Here is a 25,436-nt window from a genome sequence, read left to right as displayed (position 1 = left end):
CTCCCAGGGGCTTTCGCAGTTTAAAGGAGCCTCTTTATGATCATTACCGGAGTCCGACTGTGCGGGCGCCATTTGCAGCTGAGGAGGCTCCTCATTTGTAACTGTGAAAAACTATCAATTTCAGCGCGCCTGATGCAGCGGCTCCATCATTGGCCCCATCAGCTCCCTGCTGGAAGCGAATTAATCAGACTGTTACTGCTGATGGGGCAGCGCGGGCGAGGGGAGCGGAAGGGCGCAGCGCTGAGCGGGACGTGCCGCAGCCCCGGCCTCGGACACGGGGGCAGCCGGAGGGAGCGCACTGCGAGGGGCCGCGCTCGGCTGCCTGCCTGTCCCCGGGCTGGGCAGGGTCCCCAAGCTGGGGAGGGTCCCCCAGGCGGCACCCGGCCCGGCCCGCGGGAGCCCTGAGCGCCGGCAGCGGCAGCTCCGCGCTCCGGCGTGCTCGGCAGCGGCTCCGGTGCGCTTCTGCCGTGCTGCGCGGGGCACTGCCTCGGCACAGACCCGTTCTGTGGCACAGCCCTCTGGAGAGCAGCTCCTTGCCCCAGTTCCCTCCTGCCCCGGGAGCTGCCGTGGCAGGTCTCATCCTTCTCCCAGCAGCCCCTCTGCGGAGCTGGGGGCTGGTGTGCTCGTGTTGCGTGTTGGCTCTGCCCTTCCCTTCCCTGGGTGGCACAGGAGAGCAAGCCAGCCCATGCCGCCGTCCCTCTGTCTCCTGTCCTGCTCTCCATCCCTCTGCTCCCTGCCCTGTTCCTGACCATGGAGGAGCTGTACATGCTCACAGCACCTGGACCAGTCTGCCTCTTCTGTGCGCAGTAACTGAAGACTCAAATGAGAGCTGATCTGCATGGTCTGTTGTAGCAGGAAAGGGAATAACGTTTTTAAACTGAAAGTGGGTGAGTTTAGACTAGATATGAGGAAGACATGTTTTATTGAGAGGGTGATGAGGCAACAGGGTGCCCAGAGCAGCTGTGGTTGCCCCATCCGTGGCAGTGTCCAAGGGCAGGTTGGACAGGGCTTGGAGCAGCCTGGGACAGTGGGAGGTGTCCCTGCCATGGCAGGGGTGGCACTGGGTGGGGTTTGGTCCCTTCCCACCCAAACCATTCTGTGATTCTGTGCTGCTGCTCCTGCCAGTGACCTTGTCAGCACTGTCATCCCTGTGCTCACTGTTGTCCTGCCTGCTGGTGGCTGCTCACCCCCTCTCAGGTGCCACCACCCTGTGCTGACCCTGAGCCCTGTCAGTGCTGCACAGACTGGGCACGGGGCCAGCTGCTCTGGAGGGCTCACAGCAGAGAATGTCTAGGGGCCCCAGGCATTCCCAGGACTGCATCCCTGCTCTGTGTCCCCACAGCCACAGCTGACAGAGGTGGGTTCTCAGTGTCCTGAGGGAGGGGGTATTTGTTGGGGGGCAGTGCTTCCCACATGGCTGTGCTGAGCTGAGCAGCACAACCACCCCTCCCTCCCTCGAGGAGCTGAGCTGAGGGAGCCTGTCCTGCACCACACCTGAACCCCAGCCCTGCCAGGGCCAGGCTCTCTGCTGTGCTTCCAGTTGTGCATGGCAGGGCAGGAGAGGAGTTTTCCTGTGCTCAGAGCTGCTTTTGGGCACATAGCAAGGCTTTAGGCTGCCATCCCAGCTCCTGGGGACAGGCTCTGCTCTGGATGTGCCCTGGAGAGTACATGGAAGAGCAGTGGGATGGGGCCAGACGGTCATATGAACGTGCTCCAGCACATTCTATATCTGTCCCTTGTGCAGGAGCTCTGCAGCCCACCCGTGGGGTCCCAGGGTTCCCCCTAAGGCTGATTGGTTTGGAGAAGGGCCCAGGAGGTCCCAGGTGTGCCTGTGAAAGGTTCCCTTGGTGAGCTGGGGCTCTGGAAGTCCTTGGGTGGGTCAGAGGGGTTCATTTGTCCTGCTGGGGAAGGAGAGAGTGAGCAATGCCTGACCTAGCAGAGGGAGTGTGTTCCACGTGCTGTCCCCACCCCACTGCCATCCTGTCCCCATCCCACGGGGGCCCTGCAAGTCCCCAGCTCTGGTGTTGGCTGCTGGGCAGTGAGAGCAGGGTGTGGGTGAGGATCCCTCAGGAGCTGCCAGGCTCACAGCAGGCCACAAGAGGGGGAGTGCAGAAATGTGCTACCCCTGTCACTGAGCCTGGAGTGGGGCAGGGTGCCAGAGTTGTGGGATTTGGCCCAGGGAGCATCCTGGTGAGCAGGTGGGCAGCAGAGGGAGGATTGAGGCACCACATGTAGCCACTGACGAGATAGTTCAGGTCCCCTGTGACATATGGCTGGGAGCTGAAGGTGCTTCACACCTGCTCTAAGCACGGTCCTGTAGCAGGATCAGTAATTTATATTTAGAAAACTGGAGTCTGATTTTATTAGATTTATCTCTCTTAATTGTCATGGGTGAGCTATTTCCCCATGGATAAATAGCAGCAGAAACACCCTACTGGTGTGTGTCAGTGCAAGAGAAACCAGAGCTGGGAGAGCTCCAAGGCTGCAGCCTCTCTCAGGTGTGTGAGGGGGACACCAGCTGCACCTCGATCCGTGCCTGGGGCAGCTCCTGGCTCTGACCCTCTGTGCCTCTCTCCACCCCACTTTTGGTATTTGTCGAGACTGACCAAGCCCCAAAAACCAGTCTGACCAAACCAGGATGAGCCAAGGGAGCAGAGGACGGGCTGGGGTGGGAGAAAGCCTTGGCAGGTCCCTGCCATCCCACTGCTGGAGCTGCTGCCCTTGTGCAATGCTGTGGTTCCTTTCTTTACTCCAGGTGGCACAGAACATGGAAATGGGAAGTCGGGACTTGCTGGGAGACACTGGGCTGTGGCAGAGAGGACAGCAAGCTGCCTGGGCAGGGGTCCTGGGCATGGAGCTGCCATCTATGCCCTGGGGGGTGGGTGGACACTGGAGAGGCAGGAGTGGATTTAGGAGAGGGTTAACAGTGCAGCGAGGACTCCTGCGCCTCGTTGCCTTCCCCGGAGTCTGCATTTTTATGCTGATTGGAAGCCTGCGCTGTGTGTGCTGCTGAAATTGAATGTCAGGCTTTTGATTTTGTTGCTGGTCTCTAATGAAATTTGACATTTAATGGTGAGTGCAGCGGCAGCGTGTGTGTGTGTGATCGGAGCTTGATTAGCGCACTCTAATTGACAGTAATTAGGCAGCTCCCTGATTGTTTCTAATTCTGCTATTAATTGTAAGGAACAGTATGATTGAGGATAAATTTGGTGCGTTGCTGCTGGGGATGCAGCTTCTTCAGCTCCGTATCGGAAGCCTATTGAGCCCATCATGCTCAGGTTCCTGAGTGTGGCAACCCCAGTCACCTCGTCTGGCAGAGCAGTGCTGGGAGGGCAGGGCTTCTGCAGAGGCTCTGCAGCTCCTGTGCCCTGGGTCTGCCCCAGAGAGCCACATCACCTTCTGGGCTGCCCCTTCCCAAAACCCTTCCCAGCCCTGTGAGGACACTGCCTGTGAAGGCACTGCTTCCCCAAGAGCACATGCTGGGGACCTTGGGCTGCTGCAGAGGGGCTGCTGCACGTGTCCAGCTGCGCAGGTGCCGGCGCTGCCCCCTGTGATTGTTCTGCATGGGTCCCAGTGCAGAGTGGTCCAGCCTGCCTGCCCAAGGAGCTGCCAGCCCTCAGTTGGAGTGGGTGTGGGAGTGGCCCTGTGCTATGGGGCTGGGCAGGTCCTGCCCTGTCTCATGGGGTCGTGTGGGTCGAGCCAGCCAAGTACTCGGGCTGGCTCCAGAATGCTTTGGTGTCTCTGGGAAGAGGAGTGTCACTGTCCCATGTGCATGACTTGCCTTATTTTTGTCCCCAGCTAACGGTACTGCCGACTCCCTCAGCTCCAGCCCAAACATTTCCAGTGCTGCCAGCCCAAAGCTGGAGCCGCCTCCATCACCACATGCCAACAGGAAAAAGCATCGCAGGAAAAAGAGCACCGGGACAACTCGGCTCGATGGCCCCAGCACGGCAGCAGAAGGTAGGAAGGGTCTGCCTGGGGGCAGCTCTGCTGCTCAGAGCATCCTGGGTGCTCTCCAGGACTTGGGGCTCGGAGTGCTTCTCATGAGGGGCTCAGTGGTGACCTGGGGCTCAGAGCACTCCTTGTCCCAGCAGCTTGGGCTGGGGCAGGAAAGAGCTACCAGCCTCTCTGATCTGCCCTTCCCTCCATTTCCCACGTGCCTTGCACAACCACCATCATGCCTGTGTGTGCTCAGCCAGCCACTGGTAATTAAAATTGCTAACTGTAGCAGCAGACCTGAGAGTACACCGTATGGTTAAGGTGTGCTCTCAGACACTTCCCACCACAAGAACATAATTCCGTTGACTTGTAAATTGGCCAGACTTTCATAATTTAGAAGACCTGTGCTAGGCACCTGCCTCAAGCCAAGGGTCTTTTGGAAGAGCTGGTCTGCTTCAGGGGACCAGCTGAAGGGACGTACATTGTTTTCCCGATGTTCAGAGTACTGATGGATTTTTTGTTGAGAAATTCTGGTGTCTGTGGTTGCTGAAGAGGGACCCAAAGCTTGACAGGGAGGCTGCAAGGCATGGGGAAGCATTCTGCTGGGAAAAGACACCAGATTTGTCCAGGTGGAGATGAGCCTGGCAGCCATGTTCTCCAAAGCCTGCATCTGTGATAGCTGCTGGAAAAGTGAGATTTGACTTTATTCTTGGTCATCCTGTCCCACAGCACTCAATAAGCTTCTGTAGTGAACCAAAGCAAAGATGTAAATCAGAGGGAGGAGGTTTCAGTACAAGTGTTTGAAGCTAACAGTTGCTGCAAAACAAACCAGGAAATACTAGTCTGTACCTGAAGGTGCTGCAGCTGTCCTGGCACCTTGCTCCAAATCACCTGTCTGCCTGCAGTCCAGCAGCCCAGGTATCCCATAGCAGAGCAGCTCAAGTTCTTGTTCTTGGAATCTTTGCTTTGATGATGTGCAGAGCTGGGCAGCTCTGTTGGGTTTTTTTGCCATTGTAGTTGTCTCCATCTGAAATGCACAAGCCTAAGACACGCTTCCCCTCTGTGGTGGTTGATTGAGGAGCCTTGAACATTGTTTGAGTCTGTCAAACTGGTGTCCCATGATAGCAAGAAGCATTGCCTGTATTTGCACTTTGTTCTTAGCTCTGTGTGTGTGTTGCCTCCTCAGACCCACTGTTGCCCTGCCCAAATTGGTTTGCAGTTCTCAGCCCAGTGCTTGGCAAAAGGAGAGGCTCATTCTCTGTATGAATAGTGGGGCAGTGAAGGAGGGGATGGTTTTGCACCCCCACATGTGAGACTGAGAAAGCAGGTGCTGGAGTAGTGTGTCCTGCCCTGTAAAAATGCTAAGACAGTTGTAAAGGAGGTCCAGAGCTGAGCTTGGTGTGATGATTGGGTTTGTGATGTGGACATGAGGGCTCTCAGCTGACCACAGCAAAGGCCAAGAAGCACAGGACTGATGTGTCAGTGCTTGCAGAGGAGGTCTGGTCCTGCGGCCGCTCAGCGCAGCTCACAGAGTGTGGGAGGTGCAGAGACTGGGACCTGATGTTACACAGAATGGGATGCCATTTCCTAGTGGAAAAGGGAATTGAATGTGGGAACACTTTTATGAAGCAGTAACACAGACTAACCACTGCTTGAAGTCTTAAAATTTGATTAGTTCCTTTTCAGCAACACATGCGTGCTTGGCAGAATTCCCAGCCCTCTGCTCCCAGATGCACAGGCTGGAGGGCTGTCACCCTTCTCCTTGTGTGCCCAGGACAGGAGTCCTCCAGCAATCCCAGGTTTTCCATCATCTCATAGGGATGTTTTTTCAGACACATGCTTACTCTTTCTGTCCTTCCTGGTTTGGCAGCGTCTCTGGAAGGTGGAGTGACGGGGAGGGAGGCACGGGGTGAGCATGAGGACATCAGAGTATTTTTGTTGTTTCCTGCACTGGTCCTTAGCTGGGGTGGTGAGCTGGGCAGAGGTCTGCCTTACCTGAAGTGTCTCAGGTTGATATAGTTAATTTAAAGCCCTACCAGGTGTTTTAGCAATGTAACTTTTTCCTACGATATGCATCCTCCTGCTGCCAGAACCACTGGCGCCAGTACTGGGAGCAGGAGGAGCCCCCACTCTGTGGTCTGCAGTGCTGCTGGTGCCACCATGCTGGTGTGCCCCGTTTTGGCAGGAGGGGGACATCCTCAAGAGAGGACCGTGTGCATCCCTGTGCTCAGCATGAGTTATGGAGGTGGGTCACACATCCTTTCCATCCCCCCCCGCCACGTGCCTGCTGCACAGCTCCTGCCCTGATACCTTTGTGAGTGACTTGGTTGGTCTCTCTCCTGCTCTGAGCTCCGGGACTATTCCAAGAACTGATGCAGCTCTGGACGCTGCGGCAGCTCATCAGCAAGGCCAGCAGGCCAGGGCAGAGGCAGAGGAGCGAGTGACTCTGGGACTGGTGTTCAGGTGGCCAGCCATGATGGGTCACTGTCCTGCATGCCAGGCAGAGACTGGCAACAAGCACAAGGAGGTGCTGAGCCTCTGCTTGAGGTCCCGTCCCAATGTCTGAATGGTCCAGCTGTGAACCCTGGGCTGAGCATTGCCCCACGCCATGGACATGGCCAGTGGTTTTTGTCATGGACTGGTGTCCATTAGTATGACTGATATCCCCTTGAATCTTTTTTAGCTGCTTTGAACAGTTATGGCAGTTTTTTCAGAGCAGGGTAATTTGAGCTTTTTGCTTCTGCACAGTCAGCATGGTGAAAGTGTGAAATTGCTGTGCCAGGAGCAGGGCTGCAGGGCCCTGTGCCAGAGGTGCCATCCCTTGTGGCTGAGCTGCTATCCCCTCGTGGTGCTCATCCCTCTGTGGAGGGTTCACTGTCCTGGCAGGAGTGGGGGACAGCCCAGTGAGGAGCCATACTTTCCGTTAGCTCACATCAGTGTGGCTGCTGTAGCCTGGTGTGGGGAGTACTGTGGAGGGACCCCCCAAAACTTTTCGCCCACCAGGAGCTGCATGGGGCCCGGCATGTCAGGCTCAGCCTCTGTCACAGCATCCCTGCGGGCCGGAGCAGCCCTGGGGGTATGTGAGGGAGCAGGTTTGGACTGTGCTCAGGCTGCCTGCACCTGCCTCCACCCGCCCCACGCTGGGGAGCTAGGCACGAGCAGCTCAGGTTAGCATCCTGGGAAAGTTGGTGAGGTCTGGGGATAAATTGCCATCAGTTTATCTCATTTAGGAGGTAATCAGAGCCAGGGACGTGCAGAGCAATTGAATCTTAGTTGTTCTGAAGTATCATAAATCAAACGAGCTGTTGCTTTTTTACATGGGCTCATGTTAAAGAGAGCTCTGTGTCAGGCTGCCAGGGAGCATCCGCAAACTATGGCAGGCGTGGGATTGTGCTGCCGGAGATGTCACCAAACTGGGGAGTGCAGCTCAGGCTGTCAGGGAGCACCCACAGGCTGCCAAACGTGTGTCAGGCTGTCAGGGGACGAAGATGCTCATCCCCATGGTGTAGGTGCAGTGTCATCCTGCAAGGACCATCAGGAAAGTCTGCTCTTATCAGAGCCCAGCAAAGCTCTGTGGTCAGGAGTGCCCTGTCCTGCCATGGAGCAGCCCACAGCCCCCCTGCAGACACACTCCTCTTGGCCTGGACCCTCAGCCCCTGTTCATGCTTCCAGGAGAGCCAAGAGCCAGCAGACACGGCTGAGGGCGGCAGCACCTTTGCGACGCTCCCTGCTCCAGTCTCCCCATGGCTGCCAGAGCTCCGGGGATAATGAACTTCTCATGTGCTTAAAGAGTGATGCAGGGTGCATGGCGAGAAGCTGACAGCCCCTTAATGTGCTTCTCAGTGGCGGCCAAACGACGCGGTTTTGTCTTTGTTTTTTAGTTTTAAAACCCACAGGAAATTGATGGCCAGTAAAGAGTTGTGTTGGGGCGATGTGCGTGATTAATGCCAACTGTCAGGGGCTGTCGAGGCCCATCGTGGCAAGCCAGGAGTGTGAGGCTGAGCCGTGCTCACCAGATTGCTGGGGATTCCAGCTGCTATCGCTCAGCTCCCGCCTGCCCCACACAGCTTGTGTCACCCGCACTTCCTTCCACCAAGCCTCTTAATTCAGTGCTAACAAGTCATTCCAGCTCATTATGGACCTTGGAGCTCCCTGCTCAGTCCTGGTGGGAGGGAGGCAGCCTGTGCTGGGCATCTCTGTGGTTCAGCGGGTCCCCTGTTTCCATCAGGTCCCACCCCTTCAGTCTGTGCTTCCTGGGGGACCTTACACAGCTTCGTGTTACCCCTCTGAGAGACCCTCATGTGTGCAGCCCTGACCCTGCCACACGCCTCTGCTCACGCCGTGGAGCCCACGCTGTCTGTGCCCTCCCTCCTGTGACCTGCCTCCCTGATGGCTGCACACACCCCCCGGCCCTTGTGCCGCCCCCAGGCCTCGCCCACTGTGCACACGCTGCACCCCACATTGCATCCTCCCTGCCATGTACACAGAAGCGACACTGTTGGACCCTTACATGACCCCCCTGCACACCCCTGTGTACCTGTGGTGTCCCTTGGGAGCACCTGCTCCTCCTGACATGCTGTCCTTCCCCACACGTGCCACACACGTTTGGGACCCCCCGTATGCCCCCTTGCACTGCTCAGTGTGCCCCTTCAGGCTCGAGTCCCGTGCTGCTGCCATCCCCCAGCCCCGCACCATCCCTGGTGGTCACTGCCAGCTCAGCCTGGGGCACTCTGGGCCCTGGGGGTGCCGGGACAGCAGCACTGGGGGGCCTCCATGGTGCTGCTCCTGCTGCGCTCTCCTGGTGACTGTCCCCGCGGAGGGCCTGTCCCTGTCGCACTAATACAGGTTGGGAATATTGGGTTTAATGATCTGCAAAATGAGGAGGTAGCGAGCTGACATTTACGAATGGTGCTGCATCCTTCTCTTCCCAGACGCCTGCTAATTTGTTGATATCCCAAACACCTCATAATAATATGGTACAGTCGCAGCTTGCAAACAAGCACCCGAGGCCAGGGGCTGCCGCCTGCCCTGCTCCAGGACCCTTCTCACAGGCTTGGCAGCCAGAGAGCAGAGCTGCGGGCCAGGGTCTCCCTGCAGGTCTGACAAGACCTGCCCTGGGTCCTGCTGTGTGCCCCACATGCTGGAGGCGTCCCCCCACCTCCTCCCTGCGTGACTACCCACTCTCCAGGATCTCTGGAGGCACTTCTACTGTGCCAGCACAGAGCAGGAGAAGGGATGAGAGTGGGAGAAGGATGGCATGCAGGGAGAGGCTGGATGTGACTGGGAGATGGTGAAGAGCAGAGGTGACAGAGGAAACTTCTGCTTCAGGAGTGGGGCTCAGTGCCAGCTCTGCTTCCTGTGTTGCTGATGTTGAGTGGAATCCTGTTCCTCTCTGCTAGACCTGCCAGGATGCAGAGAAGGTGTCCTGCACTGTCCTGCACTATCCTGCACCCATCTACTCAGGAAGGAGCTAGCTGGGAAGCTGTCTGGCATGGAAGGCTCTCTGCCCAGTGTGCTGGGATGGAGATGCTCCTGCCATCCCCTGTGCTGAACTCCCCCTTCCCACGAGGGAAGAAAGTGCTGCCCTGGGCCTTTGGGCTGGCGTGGGGGAACTCTCTCTGTTGCCCTGTGGAGAGAGGGAATTGCTGTGCCATGTCCAAATGCTGGGAGCTCAGTCCTGCTGCACTTGGTGGGGACCAGAGGAACATTGCTCCGTCCTCTGTCCTCACAGAGCTGCTTCGTATCCTGGTGCTTCTGGGACAGGGGAGCAGCCACCCTTATTGCTGCTTGTGCTCTGAGAGTGCTGCCCCAACCTGTGTGGGGGCATCTCGGGTAGGGGTGAGGCATGGGGTCAGCCTGTCCCACTGCTGGAGGGGCTGGGGGGCAGCACGCTGGGGTGCACGCTGGGGCAGCACGCTGCCTGGGTGCACCCCACGGAGAAGCAGGGTGTCTGTAGGAGTGGAGGTGGGAAGTACTGCTCCAGGTCAGGGTCCCTACAGGAGGCTCTTTGGGCTGGGCACCAGTGCAGGGTGTAGCCAGAGCCCTCTGCAGAGCAGGACCAAGCTCTGCCCCAGCCCTGAATTGAAGCTGAGGCATTTTTAGCTCCCCAGTGTACCCCTTGTGCTCAGAGCTGTACTTCCCTGCACTCAGAGCCTTTAGAGGCGGGGCTTGGCATGAGCTGTGAAGGCAACACTCTGTGTCACTGCTGCTCCCCTCCTTTTCCTCTCTGGCATCCCACGGGTGTCAGTGGGACGTGCTGTTTGACTGGGCACCCTCGCCCCCAGGGCTGCCTTCAGCAGCAGGTGCAAGCTCCCTTGCATCTTGGTGGGCACTTCATACCCTTCTGCTGTCCCTTTGGTCTCACACAGGATGTCTCCATTCCTCATTCTTGGCAGCCCCGTGGTGCTTCCCCCTAGGGCTGGGTCGTTGGCAGAGGGAGAGTGACTGCCCTGGGCTGCTTCTCTCCCTGCAGGCCCTGCCCATGGTCTTGGCTGCTGCTGGGCTCTGGGTGCCATGTAGCCCTGCTGTCCCGGCCATGCCCTCCCTAATCCTGCTCCTGTTCAGAGCCCTCATTCCATGGCAGTATTGGAAGGGGGGTCATGGGGTTAACACCCATTAGCAGAGCCGGCTTACACCACTCTTTTCAGCAACTCTTCACGGAGCTCAGTCTTTAAAACATCATCAAAAAATCATCAAGAGAGAGAGAGGCAGAGCATTCATTTCCACTGCCCACTAATTCTAATGGACCTGGTGTAATGGGCTCCCACCAGCACACTGGGGCAGCCACAGGGCTGGGGGCCGGGCTCTGCCATCTGCCCCCGGGTAGCTGCTCACTCAGAAGCAACTGGGAAGGGCTCCCCACTCCTCTAGGAGCAGCTTCCTCTGAGGTCTGAGCCCTGTCAAGCTGGAGCTGGCAAACTCTGCGACTTCTCTGGCCTTTCAGAAGGAGCTTGTGCCCATGTGAGGGGCAGGGGAGGGAGTTCTGCCAGTTCTGCTTCAGCAGAGGTAGTCTAAACCCTTCTGCTTATATCATCTGCTTGGTGGCTCCCTCTCATCTGACCAGAAATGGCCCTGCCACATTGGAAACCTGTACCTCTCCCCAGAAGAAGCTGAGAATACCCAGTGCTTTCCCTAAAACAACTGCTTGATTCAACTTGTATGGGTGCCCTGAGGAGCTCAGGAACTGGTCCTAGACCATGCCAGAAGGTGGGTATGCACAGTGTTCGAAGCTGCTGCAAGTCCTTGATTCCCTTCCCAGCTCTGCTGGTCCTCACATATGAATCCAGGGTGTGACCCTGCAGTGCCACACTCTTCTGTCGTAGTCGTGCTGTGCTGAGGCCTCCACAGAGATCAGCTCCATAGTGCTGTCCTGCACTGTGAGGTGGGGAATTGGCCACAGCACAGCAGAAAAGCTGTGGTCCTTTGTTAGCTCTTCCCGGGCTCCGAGAGCAACGGGGCCTTTGTTTGGCGTGAAGCTGGAATCCAGGAGGCACAAAGAAGGAAGGGAACGTAGGTCCTGCGTCTTGCAGAGCTGGCGCCAGGGCTTTGGTTGGACTGGGACTGCTCCCAGGGCTGGGACTGGGCAGCCCCAGAGCGCTGGGATGTTCCTCAGCTGTGACAGTAGGAAAGTCCATCCAAGTCAGGTTGGAGTCCCAGAAATTTCTCACCCAGAAGGAGGGAACCTCCTGTCCTACTGTGAATGTCCTGAGCAGAGTGCTGGGAGCCACATGGAGCACCCCCCCCAGCAGGGTGCCTCAAGGAACAGCAATGACCCCCACACCAGAGCCCTGGGCAGGCAGGGCTGATGTTTTCTTCCCTGGGAAGTATACAGGTGCAGGAAGGCTGGGGCTGGGATTCCTGCCTGCCTGCTTGGTGGGGAGGTGCTAGGCAAACAGGAAACAGGAACAGGGAAGATGGAGCCGTATGAGCCCACAGCAGGAACCCTCCCTGTGTCCTGCTGACCATGATGTCCTTGTCCTGCTGTGCAGGAGTGGCTTGGCAGCAGGGAGGAGGACTCTAAGTGTACCCAGTGCTTCCCCAGTCCAGGCAGCTGGCTTGGGCTCAGCAACACAGCAGCAGCAGCAGCCTCAGGTGACTCAGACCAAGGCAGGATGAGGTTTGAGAACAGGGCCTGTTGTGATGTGTCAGGGTCCCCCAGGAGCACTGTCTGCAGATGTTCCCTGCAGCACCTGGGCAGTCTCTGCCCCCGGGAGCTGCTGCTCATTCCTTCCTGGCTGGTAGTGCTCAGCCCCAGCAGCCACCAGTCCTGTGGCTGTGGGGGGATGGTCCTGGCTCTCCTGCAGTCTGGGGGCTCCCTGCCCGTGCCAGGCTCTGGCAGCACTCAGAGGCTGGTGCCAGCAAGCAAAGGAGGCAATGCCTGTTACCCTGGCTGTTGCCTGGTTATTTCTTCTCCCAGTATTCACAGGTTGGCAGCTATATATTTTTCAAGAATCTTGTCCTTGAGCTGGGACTTGATGTCTGAGGGGTCTCTCCTGCAGCTGAGAGCTGGAGGAAAGTGTTGGATGAGTGGGATGTCCCAGTTACACCTGTGCATCACAGAGGGTAGAGTCCAGCAGCGTGGCTAACTACCCCCTCCCTGCAGTCTGTCATCCTTCTGAGGGCTCAGTCTCTCATTCCAGCTGGACACATGCAGTTGCAGACATCTTTCCCCAGAGGAGGAGTCCCAGGCTGATTTAGGGTGAAATGAGTAAAAGAGCCTTGCCTTCGTATCTGGGAAGGGCAGGCCAGGACAAGCCCTCATGCTGGAGTCATCCCCAGGCTCTGATGGTGTGGAGACCCCGCCTTGTGTTCCTGCAGCAGTTCACGAGCACTGGTGGTCTCCAGGCCTGGTGCTTGTCAGTGCAGGTGCTGACCACAAGCCTGGGAGCAAGGGCTGTGCACTCCCATCATGCCCAACAGACCTGGCTCTCCTAAGGAGGCTTCCCAAGGCTGCACCATGTTCTGGGGATGTTCATGCACACAGCCTGGCTTAGATGGGCCCAGGAGGCCCCGCAGTAGCTGAGGGTGGCCGTGCCCTTGGTGGGACACAGCTCGGGGCCTCTGCAGCCATTCACTGTGGGCTGTGCAGCTGCTCAGTCCCTGTCTTTCTGCTGCTTCCCTCTGCAGTGAGAGCCTTCTGTGCTGCAGGGAAGTCAGAGAGAGGAGGGGGTCCTCCCTCAAACCCCTCCAGACTCCCCTTCTCACCTCCCCACGTCATGGCCGGTGTGCACAGACCCTGCCAGGCTTGAGGCCAGTGCAGCTCTGCCTTGATGTGGCCCAGAGGCCCCTCGGCCTCCGTGCTGTCTCTAGAGCTGAGCAGTTGACTCCCTGCTTTTAATAGAGAGCTGGGAAGGCACATTATGGAGATGAGGGTGTTATTTGCATAACGCTAATTAGGTAATTACAAATCATTTTGCTATGAGCTGAAGCGTGTGCTGTGACATAACGTTTATTAGTCATTCCATTCAGGCCCCGCTTAGTTAAGTCATTTACTGCACTAACTACTGAAGTTGGCAATAAAAGGTAAATGCTGGTGCTGGGTGTGAGGCTGACATGACACCCCATGAACTGTGCCCGTGGGGGGCCGTGTGAGGCAAAGCCAGGCTGGCAGGTGTTAGCAGAGCAGAACGTCTTGTAAGCCTTGGTGAGGAGCTGCCTCAGAGCCCACTGCATGGGCTCCTCTTCCTGGCCTCAGTCACTCTGTGCGCAGGGCCCGTCCAGGGCGGGCACTGAGCCCTGGCACTGGGGCTGTCTGCAGGCACTGGCCCTGTGGAGGAGCTGATTCCACTGCTCCAGAGGCTGGCAGCTTTCTCTGAGGGTGGGACACGGGGCAGGGAGAGCTCCACAAACTAGTGGAGCTGTGAGGGGCAGAGGGAGGGAGGAGGGAGGACTGGCACAGAGCTCTGAACCTTCTCTGCAGGAGGAGACAGGGACTTGCCTGTCCCAGCCTCCTGGGCTCTGCTGCTGCCTCAGCCCTGCCATGTGGGGATGGCAGGATCTGTCCCATGGCAGACCCCCTCCATCCCAGTCCCATGTTAGGCACACCTTTCTCTTCCAGAACCAGATGAGCCATTTGAGTTCATTATTGTGTCACTGACGGGCCAGACGTGGCTCTTTGAAGCCTCAACATCAGAGGAGCGGGAGCTCTGGGTGCAGGCCATTGAGAGCCAGATCCTGGCCAGCCTGCAGGGCTGTGAGAGCAGCAAAAACAAGGTAAGAGGTCTTGGCCAACTTCTGTTCTATCTTCTCTAGCATCTGCTTTGCCACATTCCTCCATGTCCCTATGTCCCACGCTTGCCTGTCTGTCCATGCTGAATCCTGTGGGATCCCTCTCCTCCCAGTGGGAGTTCAGTCCTGTCCTTGGGACTGTGCAGTTCCCCCAGGTTTCTTGTCACCTCTTCCCTGTCTGGCTCTGGCCCCACAGAGTACTCTGCATCCCATGTGGCTGGATCCTGCATGGATCATTCCCTCCCTGGACATTTCTGCCTTTTCTCCCCACTTTGGCCCGCTGTCCCCTGCTCCTCTGGCACTCCAGACCCTGTTGTCAGAGCCCCCATGCTGGCCAGCCTGGTGGAGCGTGGTGTGGCATGGCAGGAGGGGTGCAGGGTGCAGGTAGGGTGGCTGGCCTGCAGTGAAGGGCCTTGTGGGGTTCTTTGCAGGCTCGGCTGGGCAGCCAGGGCGACGCGCAGGCCATGCAGGCCGTCCGCACCGCGCGGGGAAACAGCTTCTGCGTGGACTGCGACGCACCCAGTAAGAGATGATACACTGGGTGGGGGGCTCACCCAGGAGGGGAGGGGGCTCCAGCCACCCAGGCACGCCCTCTCTCAGCGCAGAGAGACCTCTCTGTGTGTCTGTCCTGCCCTCTCCTGCAGTGGACCTGCTCCTCGGGGTGGGGTACAGCCCGCACTGCCACACTGGCCTGTGTCTCCTCAGGGGCCAGCCTGAGGGCCTGGCCTGTCCCAGGACACTGAGATGGGAAGGGCTCTGCTGGGCAGGTGCCTGCAGATACGAGTCTGAGCCGCAGGAGACGGGCTGCTGAGTCTGGGCAGGTTATTAACTCTCCCCCACTGATCCTGCTGCCCTCAGATCCGGACTGGGCCAGTCTGAACCTGGGTGCTCTCATGTGCATCGAGTGCTCCGGGATCCACCGCAACCTGGGCACCCACCTGTCCCGTGTGCGCTCCCTGGACCTGGATGACTGGCCTAGCGAGCTTCTTATGGTCATGACGGCCATCGGCAACGCCCTCGCAAACGCTGTCTGGGAGGGAATGGTGGAGGGCTACCCCAAGCCCACACCTGAGAGCAGTCGGTAAGGGAGGTGGTGAACCCCAGAGATGCTTCTTGGGAAATGCACAGGAGGGCTGGGTGACACTGCAGGGGTTGGGAGCAGCCATTGGGGCAGGCAGGATTCCTCAAGATGCCCCAGTGCTGGGGCTCCTGCCTGCCCGAGGTACTGGCCACCGTCTCCTGCCACCCTGGCGGGGCACTGGGGCTGCACGGCAGCCACAGCCGTGCCGTGACTCCGAGAGCTGAGGCTGGCTGCGAAGCCGAAGGGGTTAACAGAGATGGCTTGGCAGCGTGGTGCGGGTCCCCAGGGCCTGTCCCTTTCAGCCCTTGTCTGTCCCGATCGCAGCCGCTCTCCTGTCACTCAGGCCGACAAGAGCCCATTCTGCGCTTATCAGCTGCGGGGCGCGGGTCAGGCCCGCCGGCCGCGCGCATGCGCGCCACGCCATTGATGGCCGCCCGCCAGCCGCAGATGGAGAGAATGGCAGCAGATAGCGGGGCACGGCGCGCATCGATCCGCCGCCCCGGCGGGACGGACGCGGACACAGCCTTTGTCTGCACCAGGCGGGATGGCGGCAGCGATAAGGTGCCTCCCGTGGCACTGGGCTGGCGTGTGCAGCGCTGGCCTTTTCCTGCCTCTGGCCATGGCCCGCGCACAGGCCTGGGGCAGGGACGGTCCCCGAGCTGCCCCACACGGGCCCACAGCGCCGGGGATGAGGGGCTGCAGCCGGAGCTGCACAGGGACAGCTGCGGGGGCTGGCTGCAGGACACTGCTGCTGCTGTGCAGGCATGACTGCAAGCACACGGTGTCCGTAGGGAGCTGAAGGAGGGGCAGTGAATTCAGCAGGTGTCAGGAAGGTGTCCAGAGTAGGATGACAGAGCCTCGGTGGCAGCTGTGGGCACAGGGGCACGGCAGGGGCTATGCAGGGGCTATCTGGGCACGACAGATGTTCACTGCTCACACGAGTATGTTCACATGGCAGTGCTGATGCTCATGTCCTTTTGTTCATGGGTCCCAGGCAAACTGTCTCAACTGTGACTGTGACAATGTCCTGTCTGGCAGGGAGGAGAAGGAGCGCTGGATCCGGGCTAAGTATGAGCAGAAGCTCTTTCTGGCCCCACTGCCCCAGTCGGACATCCCGCTGGGGCAGCAGCTGCTGCGGGCCGTGGTGGAGGATGACCTGCGGCTGGTGGTGACACTCCTGGCCCATGGCACCAAGGAGGAAGTGAACGAGACCTACGGAGATGGAGACGGGCGCACAGCACTGCATCTCTCTTGTGCAATGGCCAATGTGGTCTTCACACAGCTGCTCATCTGGGTAAGACAGAACCTGCACCTCCACCGCAGTGCTTCTGGTGGTATCCCAGTGCTTCCCCACCTCCCTGCTACCTTTATCCATCCTGCTTCCATGGGTTCCTCCACATGCCCACCGGCACTGACCTGCCCACCCTCTTGACCCCTTGTCCCTGCCCACCCTCCCACTCTCTGCCCACTGCCATGCCCCTGGGCACGCGGTTCCCAGGTAGCTCTGACCAGCTGCTTGTCTCCTGCACAGTATGGAGTGGATGTGAAGAGCCGGGACGCTCGGGGCCTGACCCCGCTGGCCTACGCCCGGCGGGCGGGCAGCCAGGAGTGCATCGACATTCTGCTGCAGCACGGCTGCCCCAGCGACAGCGCTGCCACGCTGACTCCCAGCCTGCCCCGCCGCAACGCCAACAACAACGCTGCGCCCGCAGAGCTCAGTGCTGGCCCTGGCACGGGCTAGCCCGGCACAGCCTCTGCTCGCTGTGCCCGTGGAGCTCAGCCCTGGCACGGGCTAGCCCGGCACAGCCTCTGCTCGCTGTGCCCGTGGAGCTCAGCCCTGGCACGGGCTAGCCCGGCACAGCCTCTGCTCGCTGTGGCCGTGGAGCTCAGCCCTGGTACGGGCTAGCCCGGCACGGCCCTCTGCTCATCGCACCCGTGCAGCTCAGCCCTGGCACGGGCTAGCCCGGCATGGCCCTCTGCTCGTTCACAGCTGCCCTCCAGCCCTGCTGCAGAGCAGGGCCGCAGGAGCAGCGCTGAGAGCCGCACAGACGGGCCCCACAGTACCTGCCCCCCGCAGAACCCCTGCTCCAGCCAGGAGAAGGCTGGGAGCCAGCTGGGAGTCAGATCCTGCTCCTCTGCACTGGTTCCAGCCAGCTCTGGCTGTGTAGCTGTGCAGACCCAGTGCTGGCAGCTTGTGGGGTGCTTCTGCACAATCACTGGGGTGGCTCCAGTGCACCCCGCTCTCATGACCGGTACGTGGATGGGGAGGCAATGTCTCCTGCTCCCCCCACACATCTGTAGATAAAGCAGGGGCTGGGGGCAGCTCAGGTGTGTGGCCTCCCCTGCACAGCAGCCCCAGGGAGGCTGATGGCTGTGCCTGCTCCCTCAGGGTGGTCAGTGTAGTCTCTCCCCTCCTGCTCTCCCTCCATGTTGGCCTTGCCACGCCCCCAGTGCAGTGGTGAGGTGGGGGGCAGCAGGAGGTGCGTGTTTCTCCATTGCACCCCCCATGCTCCTCTGCTTCTGGCCAGTGCAGGAGGGCTGCACGCACCCATACTGCTCCCCGTGTGCTGATGCAAGGGTGCACCTCCCCAGCACTGCCCCTGGACAAAGGCCTCCCCAGCCTCCCTGCTGAACTAGAGGGGGAAGAGGATGGTCACCTCGGGATCCCCAGCTCTGTCCGTCTGTCTGTAGAGTCACTGTCCTTCCAGGTTAAAGCTCCAAGCTATACATAGTGTCTCCATTAGAGCCTCCTGCTGGCTCCCGCTGCTGCGCAGGTGGGGCTGGTCTCCAGCTGAGCAAGAGGAGAGGAGAGGAGCATCTCTCTTTGCATTGGGGTCAAGCCTCTAGCTGACTGCTGGAACCTCAAGGCTTAGGACACTGCTATGGAATGTCTCTGTCACTTGTGTATAAAATGTACATTGGAAATATTTATATGGACACTCTGTATATACGGTTTCTTTTCCATAAGTTGCCCTGTGTGTGTTATCTGCAGCCAAGGAGATAAAGGCCAATAAAGCAACCCACCTCCTGCCAGGCCAGTGTCACAGTGTGCTGCCTTTGGGACCTCCAACACAGCCCTGGTTTGCAGCTGGGTCTGGTGACTCTCCAGCCCACACTGAGAAACGTTCAGCCTCTTCTCCTCCAGCTCGGGCTCTGATAACAGCAGTCCTGTGCCAAGCCAGGCTCCTGGGACACGGCAGAGTACTGAGGTTGGAGGGGAGATGTGCCAGCCAGGGGCACTGAGGGACAATGCCAGAACAGGGCCCCAGAGGAATGCACAGCTCTTGTGGGGTGGGAGATGGTCACAGCAGAGGGCTGTGCTGGAAAGGGGACGTGCAGGGCAGGGGGCTTGGCCAGCTGGTCCCTGTGCACAGCAATGTGTAGCTGGGCTGGGGGAGGCAGACATGGGCAGGGAGTGATGGGCTGCCATAGCGAGCCAGGAGTGAAGGCTGCGGGACCATCGAGTCCCAAGGCACAGGCAGACCCTGAGCAGTGAGGGGAGCCATGTGTCTGCCCTGCCAGCCCTGCCTTCACCTGCTTCTCATAGCTGTGGGCAGAGCAGGGCCCCAGCGCTGGCAGTTCTGGGCTGGCTGCACCCCAGGCCACACCACAAACAGCACTTTGGGGCTCCAGTGTCTCTGTGCTGTTATGGGTCCAGGCTCTGCTGCACTGGGAGCGGGCACAGCCCTTGGGCCCCAAGCCTGTGTGTCAATGCTGCAAGGAAAGGAGGTGCCAGGACACCCCCAGCTGCCACAGGTACCCTCAGATGTCCCTGCCACACCCCTGCCCCCTCCTTGGCCGCCCCCGTGACAGAGGGCTGCCTTGCTGGGGCTGCAGACAGTGGCCCCAGCCCCTCCACTCCTTGATGTTCTAGCTGTGTGTGCCCATGTTGACAGCCTCATCCTGGTCCCGGTCCCAGTTCCAGTCCGGCCCCTGCACCTGTGTCAGCCCTCATTGCCATCCCCTCGTGGTGCCCATGGGTGCCCCCACACCGGCCCTGGCCCAAGCCCAGTGCTGGGTTTGGTTAATTTCCTGGCGACTGCATTAACGGGAATGGAAGCCGAGGGACGGCAGCTCCTCTGGGGCCCATTAATCATCCCCCTCAGACAAGCTGCCTTGATTACAAGTGGCAAGAAATTCATTAGGGCTGCGGCTCTGACAACTTTTATCTGCGCGGCTGGATCTGACTCATTAGGCAGCCAAATTAAAGCCATGATGGGCCCTGATGAAATTCACTGCTTGTTTATCTTGTGCGATCTGATACATCTGCCCATACATCATCTCCCGCGCGGGATCCCGCCCTACCCAGCCCTGGCGCCTCCCTTCCCATCCCAGCCCTGCCCCAGGCCCCCGGGTGCCCGGCCTGGACCCAGCTCTGACCCCAGGAGCTCCGGGTGCCCAGCCTGGCCCCAGCTCTGACCCCAGGAGCCCCCTCGCCTGCCCCCGCACTCTGCCTGTGGCACTGTGCTGGAGCTGGGGCTGCGAGCCATGACCAGGCCACCAGGAGCCATACGGGGACAGCTCTGGAACCAAAATCCTGCAACACCCTGAACTCGAAGGGACCACAGAGATGATCAACGTCCAGGGTCTGGTGCCACAGAGCCCCAGCAGCCCCCTTGGACCATGCTGTGCCCATGGGGTGCAGGTTGCTCAGGGCACCCAGAGCCCTGGCCAGGTTCTGCTGGCAGTGGCACTGCTGGGCACACAGCCCCGTGGGGACAGGCCCCGTGCCTGCTGCTGCCCAGACTGCAAACGTGTGCTGGGGATCCTGGTGATGCCCTTTTGCTGGCACCTGGGACAGGGAATGCCACCAGATCCCTGCAGGCTCTGACATGGTCCCAAGGAGTCAAGACTGGGCCAGAGCCCAGCCCAGCCCAGCATTACTCTAGTATTGGGGCACATCTGGGTGCCAAGGTGACCAATGTGGCTTCAGGTGGCCCTGGGCCAGGACAGGCTGAATGAAACAGGAGCTCCATGTCCAAGTTCAGGGGAAGAGGTGTGTGTCCATGTTTAGGGGTGTTTTTAGGAGCTGTGTCTATGCTCAGGGGCAGGAGCTGTGTGTCTGTGTTCAGGGGCACTGAGTCTTTTTTGGGGCAGGACTCAGGTGTCTGTGTTCAGGCTGATGCCAGGGAGGGCACGGTCCAGCCCTCTACTCTGCTGTACACCAGAGGACTGTCCCAGGGCAGCAGCAGTGGGCCTGTCTCTGAGTTGCGTGGCCCCAGCAGCAGCAGTGACCATGGCAGCCCCACAAGGACCCTGCCCCAGGCAGCCAGCAGCACTCCCATCATGGAGCTGAGGCTGGAGCCGGGGCAGGGAGGTGGGTGCCACAGGACAGGAGCCATGGGAGCGGGCTCGTGCCATGAGTAAATCTATGGTATGCAGCCTCTGGCTGGAAACCAGCCATACCACAGGTTTGCAGTGCTTCCCAGGGAGCCTGGGCACAGCCAGGAGAAAACCCACAGGGCACAACTTACAAAGCCCCATGGGACTTCCTGCTAGCCCCAGCTGAGCAGGCACAGCTTCCTGGGGATCTGTAGGTGGGCACAGGTGGGCATGGGGCAGCACCATCCACCCTGAGGCTGCTGGGATGAGGCTGAGCACATGCAGAGGTGGCCAGGGCAGAGATCCTGCCTTCATGTGTCCAGCCAGCCTTGCCTCTGGGGGAAAAGGCACAGGTGTGACAGTGTCCCAGCCCCCTCAGCCTGTGCTCACTCAGGTACAGCACCCACACACTCCACTACCACACCTGACCCGTGCCCATCCATGGGAGTCAGGGCTGCAGGTGAGTGCAGACTTCCACAACACAGGGAGTCACAAAGCCCTGAGGGGACTTCCAGCATGGCTGATGGGGACACTGGGCAAGCTGGCACAGGCTGCAGAGTTGGGGAGGGTCACAACCTTTCCCAGGTGCAAGGCATTGGGACACTGTTCCTCTCCTGCTCGTTATTTCTCTCCTGCACCTTGAGCTAGTCCTGGAGCTGCTGGTTAATGAAGAGTACCAGCACCATATTGTGGGCCATGACACCTTCATACAAGCCCCTTGTCAGGGAATGCTGAGGACCAGCTTTGTTGTGCTGAGTGAATAAACACTCTGTGGGATGCAATCCCTGCTCCTTTCCCAGTTCTTTAAGAACCACCATACAGGTAAACAAGTGGACAGGTTTGGGTAAGGAGAATTCCCTTGTAAATGCTGGAATTGCCTTCCTTAGGGCAACAAAAGCCTTGTTTTATGAATGCATGTATATATATATATATATATATATATATATATATATATATATATATATATATATATATATGTGTGTGTGTGTGTGTGTGTATAAACATATTTATATAGACAAACACATGTCCATGTATAAGCACATGCTATGTATTTATCTCTTTGTGTGTCTGCACCTGTATCTACCTTTTACTCTGTGTGCACACATGTGTGTGTGCACACAGAGTAAAAGGTAGATACAGGTGCACACACACAAATACCCGTGCACAGGCGTGTACCAGTGCTTGTGTGGAGATTCCCTCCCCAGCAGTTCCTACTCCAGGACACAGAGTAACAGCCAGAAGCTGGTAGATGGGAAATTCCAAATAGATGCCAGTGAAAAAACATACTAGGGAGGTGGTTGGGCACTGGTACAGGGCTCAAAGAGAAGGGGTTTCCCCCCCTTGGAGATACTGGAAGTCAGATGGGCAAACTCTTCAGCATCTTCAATGGGACAAGCTTCGAGCAGGTGTTGGAGCAGAGACCTCCCAAGGCCCCGTCCAGCCTCATGGCTCAACTGCCCAGGGTCTGTCTTTGCTGCCCAGTTTCTCATTCTCCCCTCACCAACCCCAATCTGACCCAGCACCCAGAGCTCCAGCTCGGGGAGGGCCACAGCTCTCCTATCTCAGGAGGGGCCACAGCTGCTTTGGGCAGTGTGGGCAGTGCCCTGCAATGTGCTCAGTGTGCAGTGTGGGCAGTGTGAGCAGTGTGGGCAGTGTGAGCAGTGCCCTGCACTGTGCTCACTGTGCACTGTGGGCAGTGTGCAGTGTGGACAGTGCCCTCTGTGTGCAGTGTGGGCAGTGTGGGCAGTGTGAGCAGTGCCCTGCAATGTGCTCAGTGTGCAGTGTGGGCAGTGTGAGCAGTGCCCTGCACTGTGCTCACTGTGCTCACTGTGCTCACTGTGCAGTGTGGGCAGTGTGCAGTGTGGGCAGTGTGGGCAGTGTGAGCAGTGTGCAGTGTGTGCAGTGTGGGCAGTGTGGGCAGTGTGAGCAGTGCCCTGCAATGTGCTCAGTGTGCAGTGTGGGCAGTGTGAGCAGTGCCCTGCAATGTGCTCAGTGTGCAGTGTGGGCAGTGTGAGCAGTGCCCTGCACTGTGCTCACTGTGCTCACTGTGCTCACTGTGCAGTGTGGGCAGTGTGCAGTGTGGGCAGTGTGGGCAGTGTGAGCAGTGTGCAGTGTGGGCAGTGTGGGCAGTGTGGGCAGTGTGAGCAGTGCCCTGCACCGTACTCACTGTGCAGTGTGGGCAGTGCCCTGCACCGTGCTCACTGTGCAGTGTGGGCAGTGCCCTCACTGTGCAGTGTGGGCAGTGCCCTGCACCGTGCTCACTGTGCTCACTGTGCTCACTGTGCAGTGTGGGCAGTGTGGGCAGTGTGGGCAGTGCCCTGCACCATGCTCAGTGTGCAGTGTGGGCTGTGCTGTGCACCGTGCTCACTGTGCAGTGTGGGCAGTGCCCTCAGTGTGCAGTGTGGGCAGTGCCCTGCACCGTGCTCACTGTGCAGTGCTTTGCTCTCGGGGTGCAGGAGGCACCAAAGCCATCACAGTGCTCAGGGTTCACAGGGAGCTCTGCTCTGCTCGGTGCCAGGAACACTCTTCTGCTCTGCAGCTCTCTCCAGCAGCGCTGGTGACAGCATGAGTCTGTCACCTCCAGCAGCCCTACACAGAGCTGCACCTCTGCAGCATTTGTGGGGATTTTAACATGGCTCTTTGTAGGGCTGCGGTGTGTATAGGCTCTGGGATTGGTCTAATACAACAACAACAACAACAACAACAAAACCCTCCCATGCAGCTAAAAACTGTAGGTGTTGGAAGCAGCAGCCCATGGATGAGCAGGCAGTGGAGTGGAGTGCTCTGCACACGGATTTCGGGTGGGCTGTGGCCTCTATGGTGGGGGACAAGGGTTAAAGACACAACAAATCAGTGCTGCCACTGGGGCAGGACATATTTAGCCAGTGTCAGTTAGAAATGCCCTGTGGGAATAAGGGAGTTCTTGGAACTTAAAGTAAAATTTGACTCCTTTTAATGTCACTGGCCCAACCCTGGAGCTGTGGACACTTTCTGGAGCGTTGTGGTCAGCATGCACTGCTGTGCTGTGATCAGCTGCAGTGGCACAGACCCCTCCGATGGACACATTTGTAGTGGCAGAGCCCTGTGTGCAGCTGCAGAATGGCTTTACCCTGCCCCTGTCCTCCCACACCGAGGTGAGTACCTGGCACAATTCTCATGCCAGAGCCACCGCTGCAAACAGCTGTGTCCCCTTTGCAGCCACGGAGCACAGCTGAGGTCAGTCCCTGTCTCAGACCAGCCCCCACCGAGGATGGAGCAGTGGTGCAGGTGCAGGCAGCTCTAGCCCAGCCTGCTGAAAAGGGAGCTGACAGTTTTTCTGAGAGCAGGGCCCTGGGGGCTGCTGCCAAAGGACATTTACTCCCCTGATCCAGAGGGAATGCCAGCAGGTGCTGCTGCCTGGACAGGGCAAATCCGTGCTGGGGATGCTGTGGGCAGCACCAGGCCAGGCATTTCCTGAGGATACTTTCTTGTTTCCAGGTCAGTGGTGCAGGGACAGAGGCAGGTGTCCTGTAGTGGAAGCCAGCTGTGTTGAGAACCCAAATCCTGAAAGGATCCCACAGAACCCTCGTGGAACCTGCAGCAAATATTTCTATGGAAAGAGCCACCCACCAAGGACATGTAAAAGCTTTGTCCAAATGATTGCTGTGATCTGAGCTGTGCCTGCACACGAGCCAACTGGAGCCAAGAGCCAAGAGGGAGGCACAGCCACCCCAGTGCTCCAGAGCTCCAGGGCACTGCAGGAGGACTCAGCTCTACAGGCTGAGCATGGACCCCACACTCCAGGTGAACAGAATGCACCTGCCAAAGAGGGAAGGGACATGCAGAGGGAGCGCTGCTCCCCAGGCACCACAGAGATGGCCCAGCCCTTGCTGTGGCATCAGGGGAAGGTGGAGTCAGCTCCGGCTGTCAGGGAGAGCTCCTGCTCTCCCAAGCTGTGTCTCCCAGGGAAGGGGACAGCAGCTGGCTGGACCGTTTGTGACCAGAACTCCCTATCAAACCTGTGAGCAATTGGTGCCCCAGCCAAACCTTGGAGAGAGCCCTCCCCCTCTCCAGGAACCTCTGGTGACAGTGCAATGGGTGTTGCTACCACAGCACAGGCATGGGAGCGGCATTGCTCCATGGACTCACTGATGTTTGTTACACCAGAACAGAGTTTTCCCAGGCTGGACACCCAGGGAGCCACACAGCCCTTGTGCTCTTGACTGGGCATGCAGCTGTGCCCTGTGCAAAGCTGGGTCTTCAAGGGTTCTGGGGCTGGCTCAGTATCTGAGCTGGCTGGCTGCAGAAGCAGCATCTCCTGCAATAGCTCTCAAGAGCAGAGAATGGCGTGGATGTGCGAGCCCCTTTTGTTGTTGCACTTGTCCCGGGGCATCAGCACCAGGGAGCTGGGCCAGGCAGGGGCCGCAGCCGTGTTGGGAATCTGCTGCAGCACACACATTCCCCACCCCGCCGGCTGGAGGGCCGACCTGGAGATGCTCCCGGGCGCCTCCCGGCCCGCCCCATCCTCTTCTCTCTCCCACGTCTCGGCACCGGCACAGCAGCGGGTGCAATGAGCCCGCAAGGCCCCGGCTGCAGCTGGCACAGTCTCCGGCTCCGCGGGCCCCGGTACCGGCACCGCCCGAGGGGCGGGTGGGCCCCGGAGCCTCCCCTTCTCCTCGTCCGCCTGCCGCCCCGACCTCCGCGGCCGCCTCTCGGCGCCGCCGCCCGCTGTCCGTGCTCGTGTCCCTGTCCCTGTCCTTGTCCCGATCCTCTCCCTTCCCTGTTCTCCTCTTCTGCCCGCGCCGGGCCGGGGCCGCGGGACCCCCGTTCCTGCAGCGAGGAAGAACGTGGTCTCGCTCCATAGAAAATAATTTATTGAAATCACAGC

General features: G+C 59.0%; 1 protein-coding gene across 2 annotated transcripts in view; it reads left to right on the top strand.

Moving 5' to 3' along the window:
* Nucleotides 1–18,280, top strand: part of AGAP3 (ArfGAP with GTPase domain, ankyrin repeat and PH domain 3) — a 111,635-nt gene extending 93,355 nt beyond the window's left edge. For both annotated transcript variants that reach the window (XM_059866877.1, XM_059866790.1), the window contains exons 13-18: nt 3,799–3,960; nt 13,997–14,151; nt 14,598–14,688; nt 15,025–15,247; nt 16,286–16,541; nt 16,779–18,280. In XM_059866877.1, the coding sequence (XP_059722860.1) occupies nt 3,799–3,960; nt 13,997–14,151; nt 14,598–14,688; nt 15,025–15,247; nt 16,286–16,541; nt 16,779–16,988 (1,097 nt within the window). In that variant the 3' untranslated portion in view covers nt 16,989–18,280. The remainder of the gene's footprint in view (nt 1–3,798; nt 3,961–13,996; nt 14,152–14,597; nt 14,689–15,024; nt 15,248–16,285; nt 16,542–16,778) is intronic.
* Nucleotides 18,281–25,436: the final 7,156 nt, after the last annotated feature.

This window comes from Haemorhous mexicanus, chromosome 1, assembly GCF_027477595.1.
Source record: "Haemorhous mexicanus isolate bHaeMex1 chromosome 1, bHaeMex1.pri, whole genome shotgun sequence".
Taxonomy (NCBI): Eukaryota; Metazoa; Chordata; class Aves; order Passeriformes; family Fringillidae; genus Haemorhous; species Haemorhous mexicanus.
Note: the sequence above shows the minus strand (reverse complement) of the source record. Positions and strands in the feature narration are given on the sequence as shown.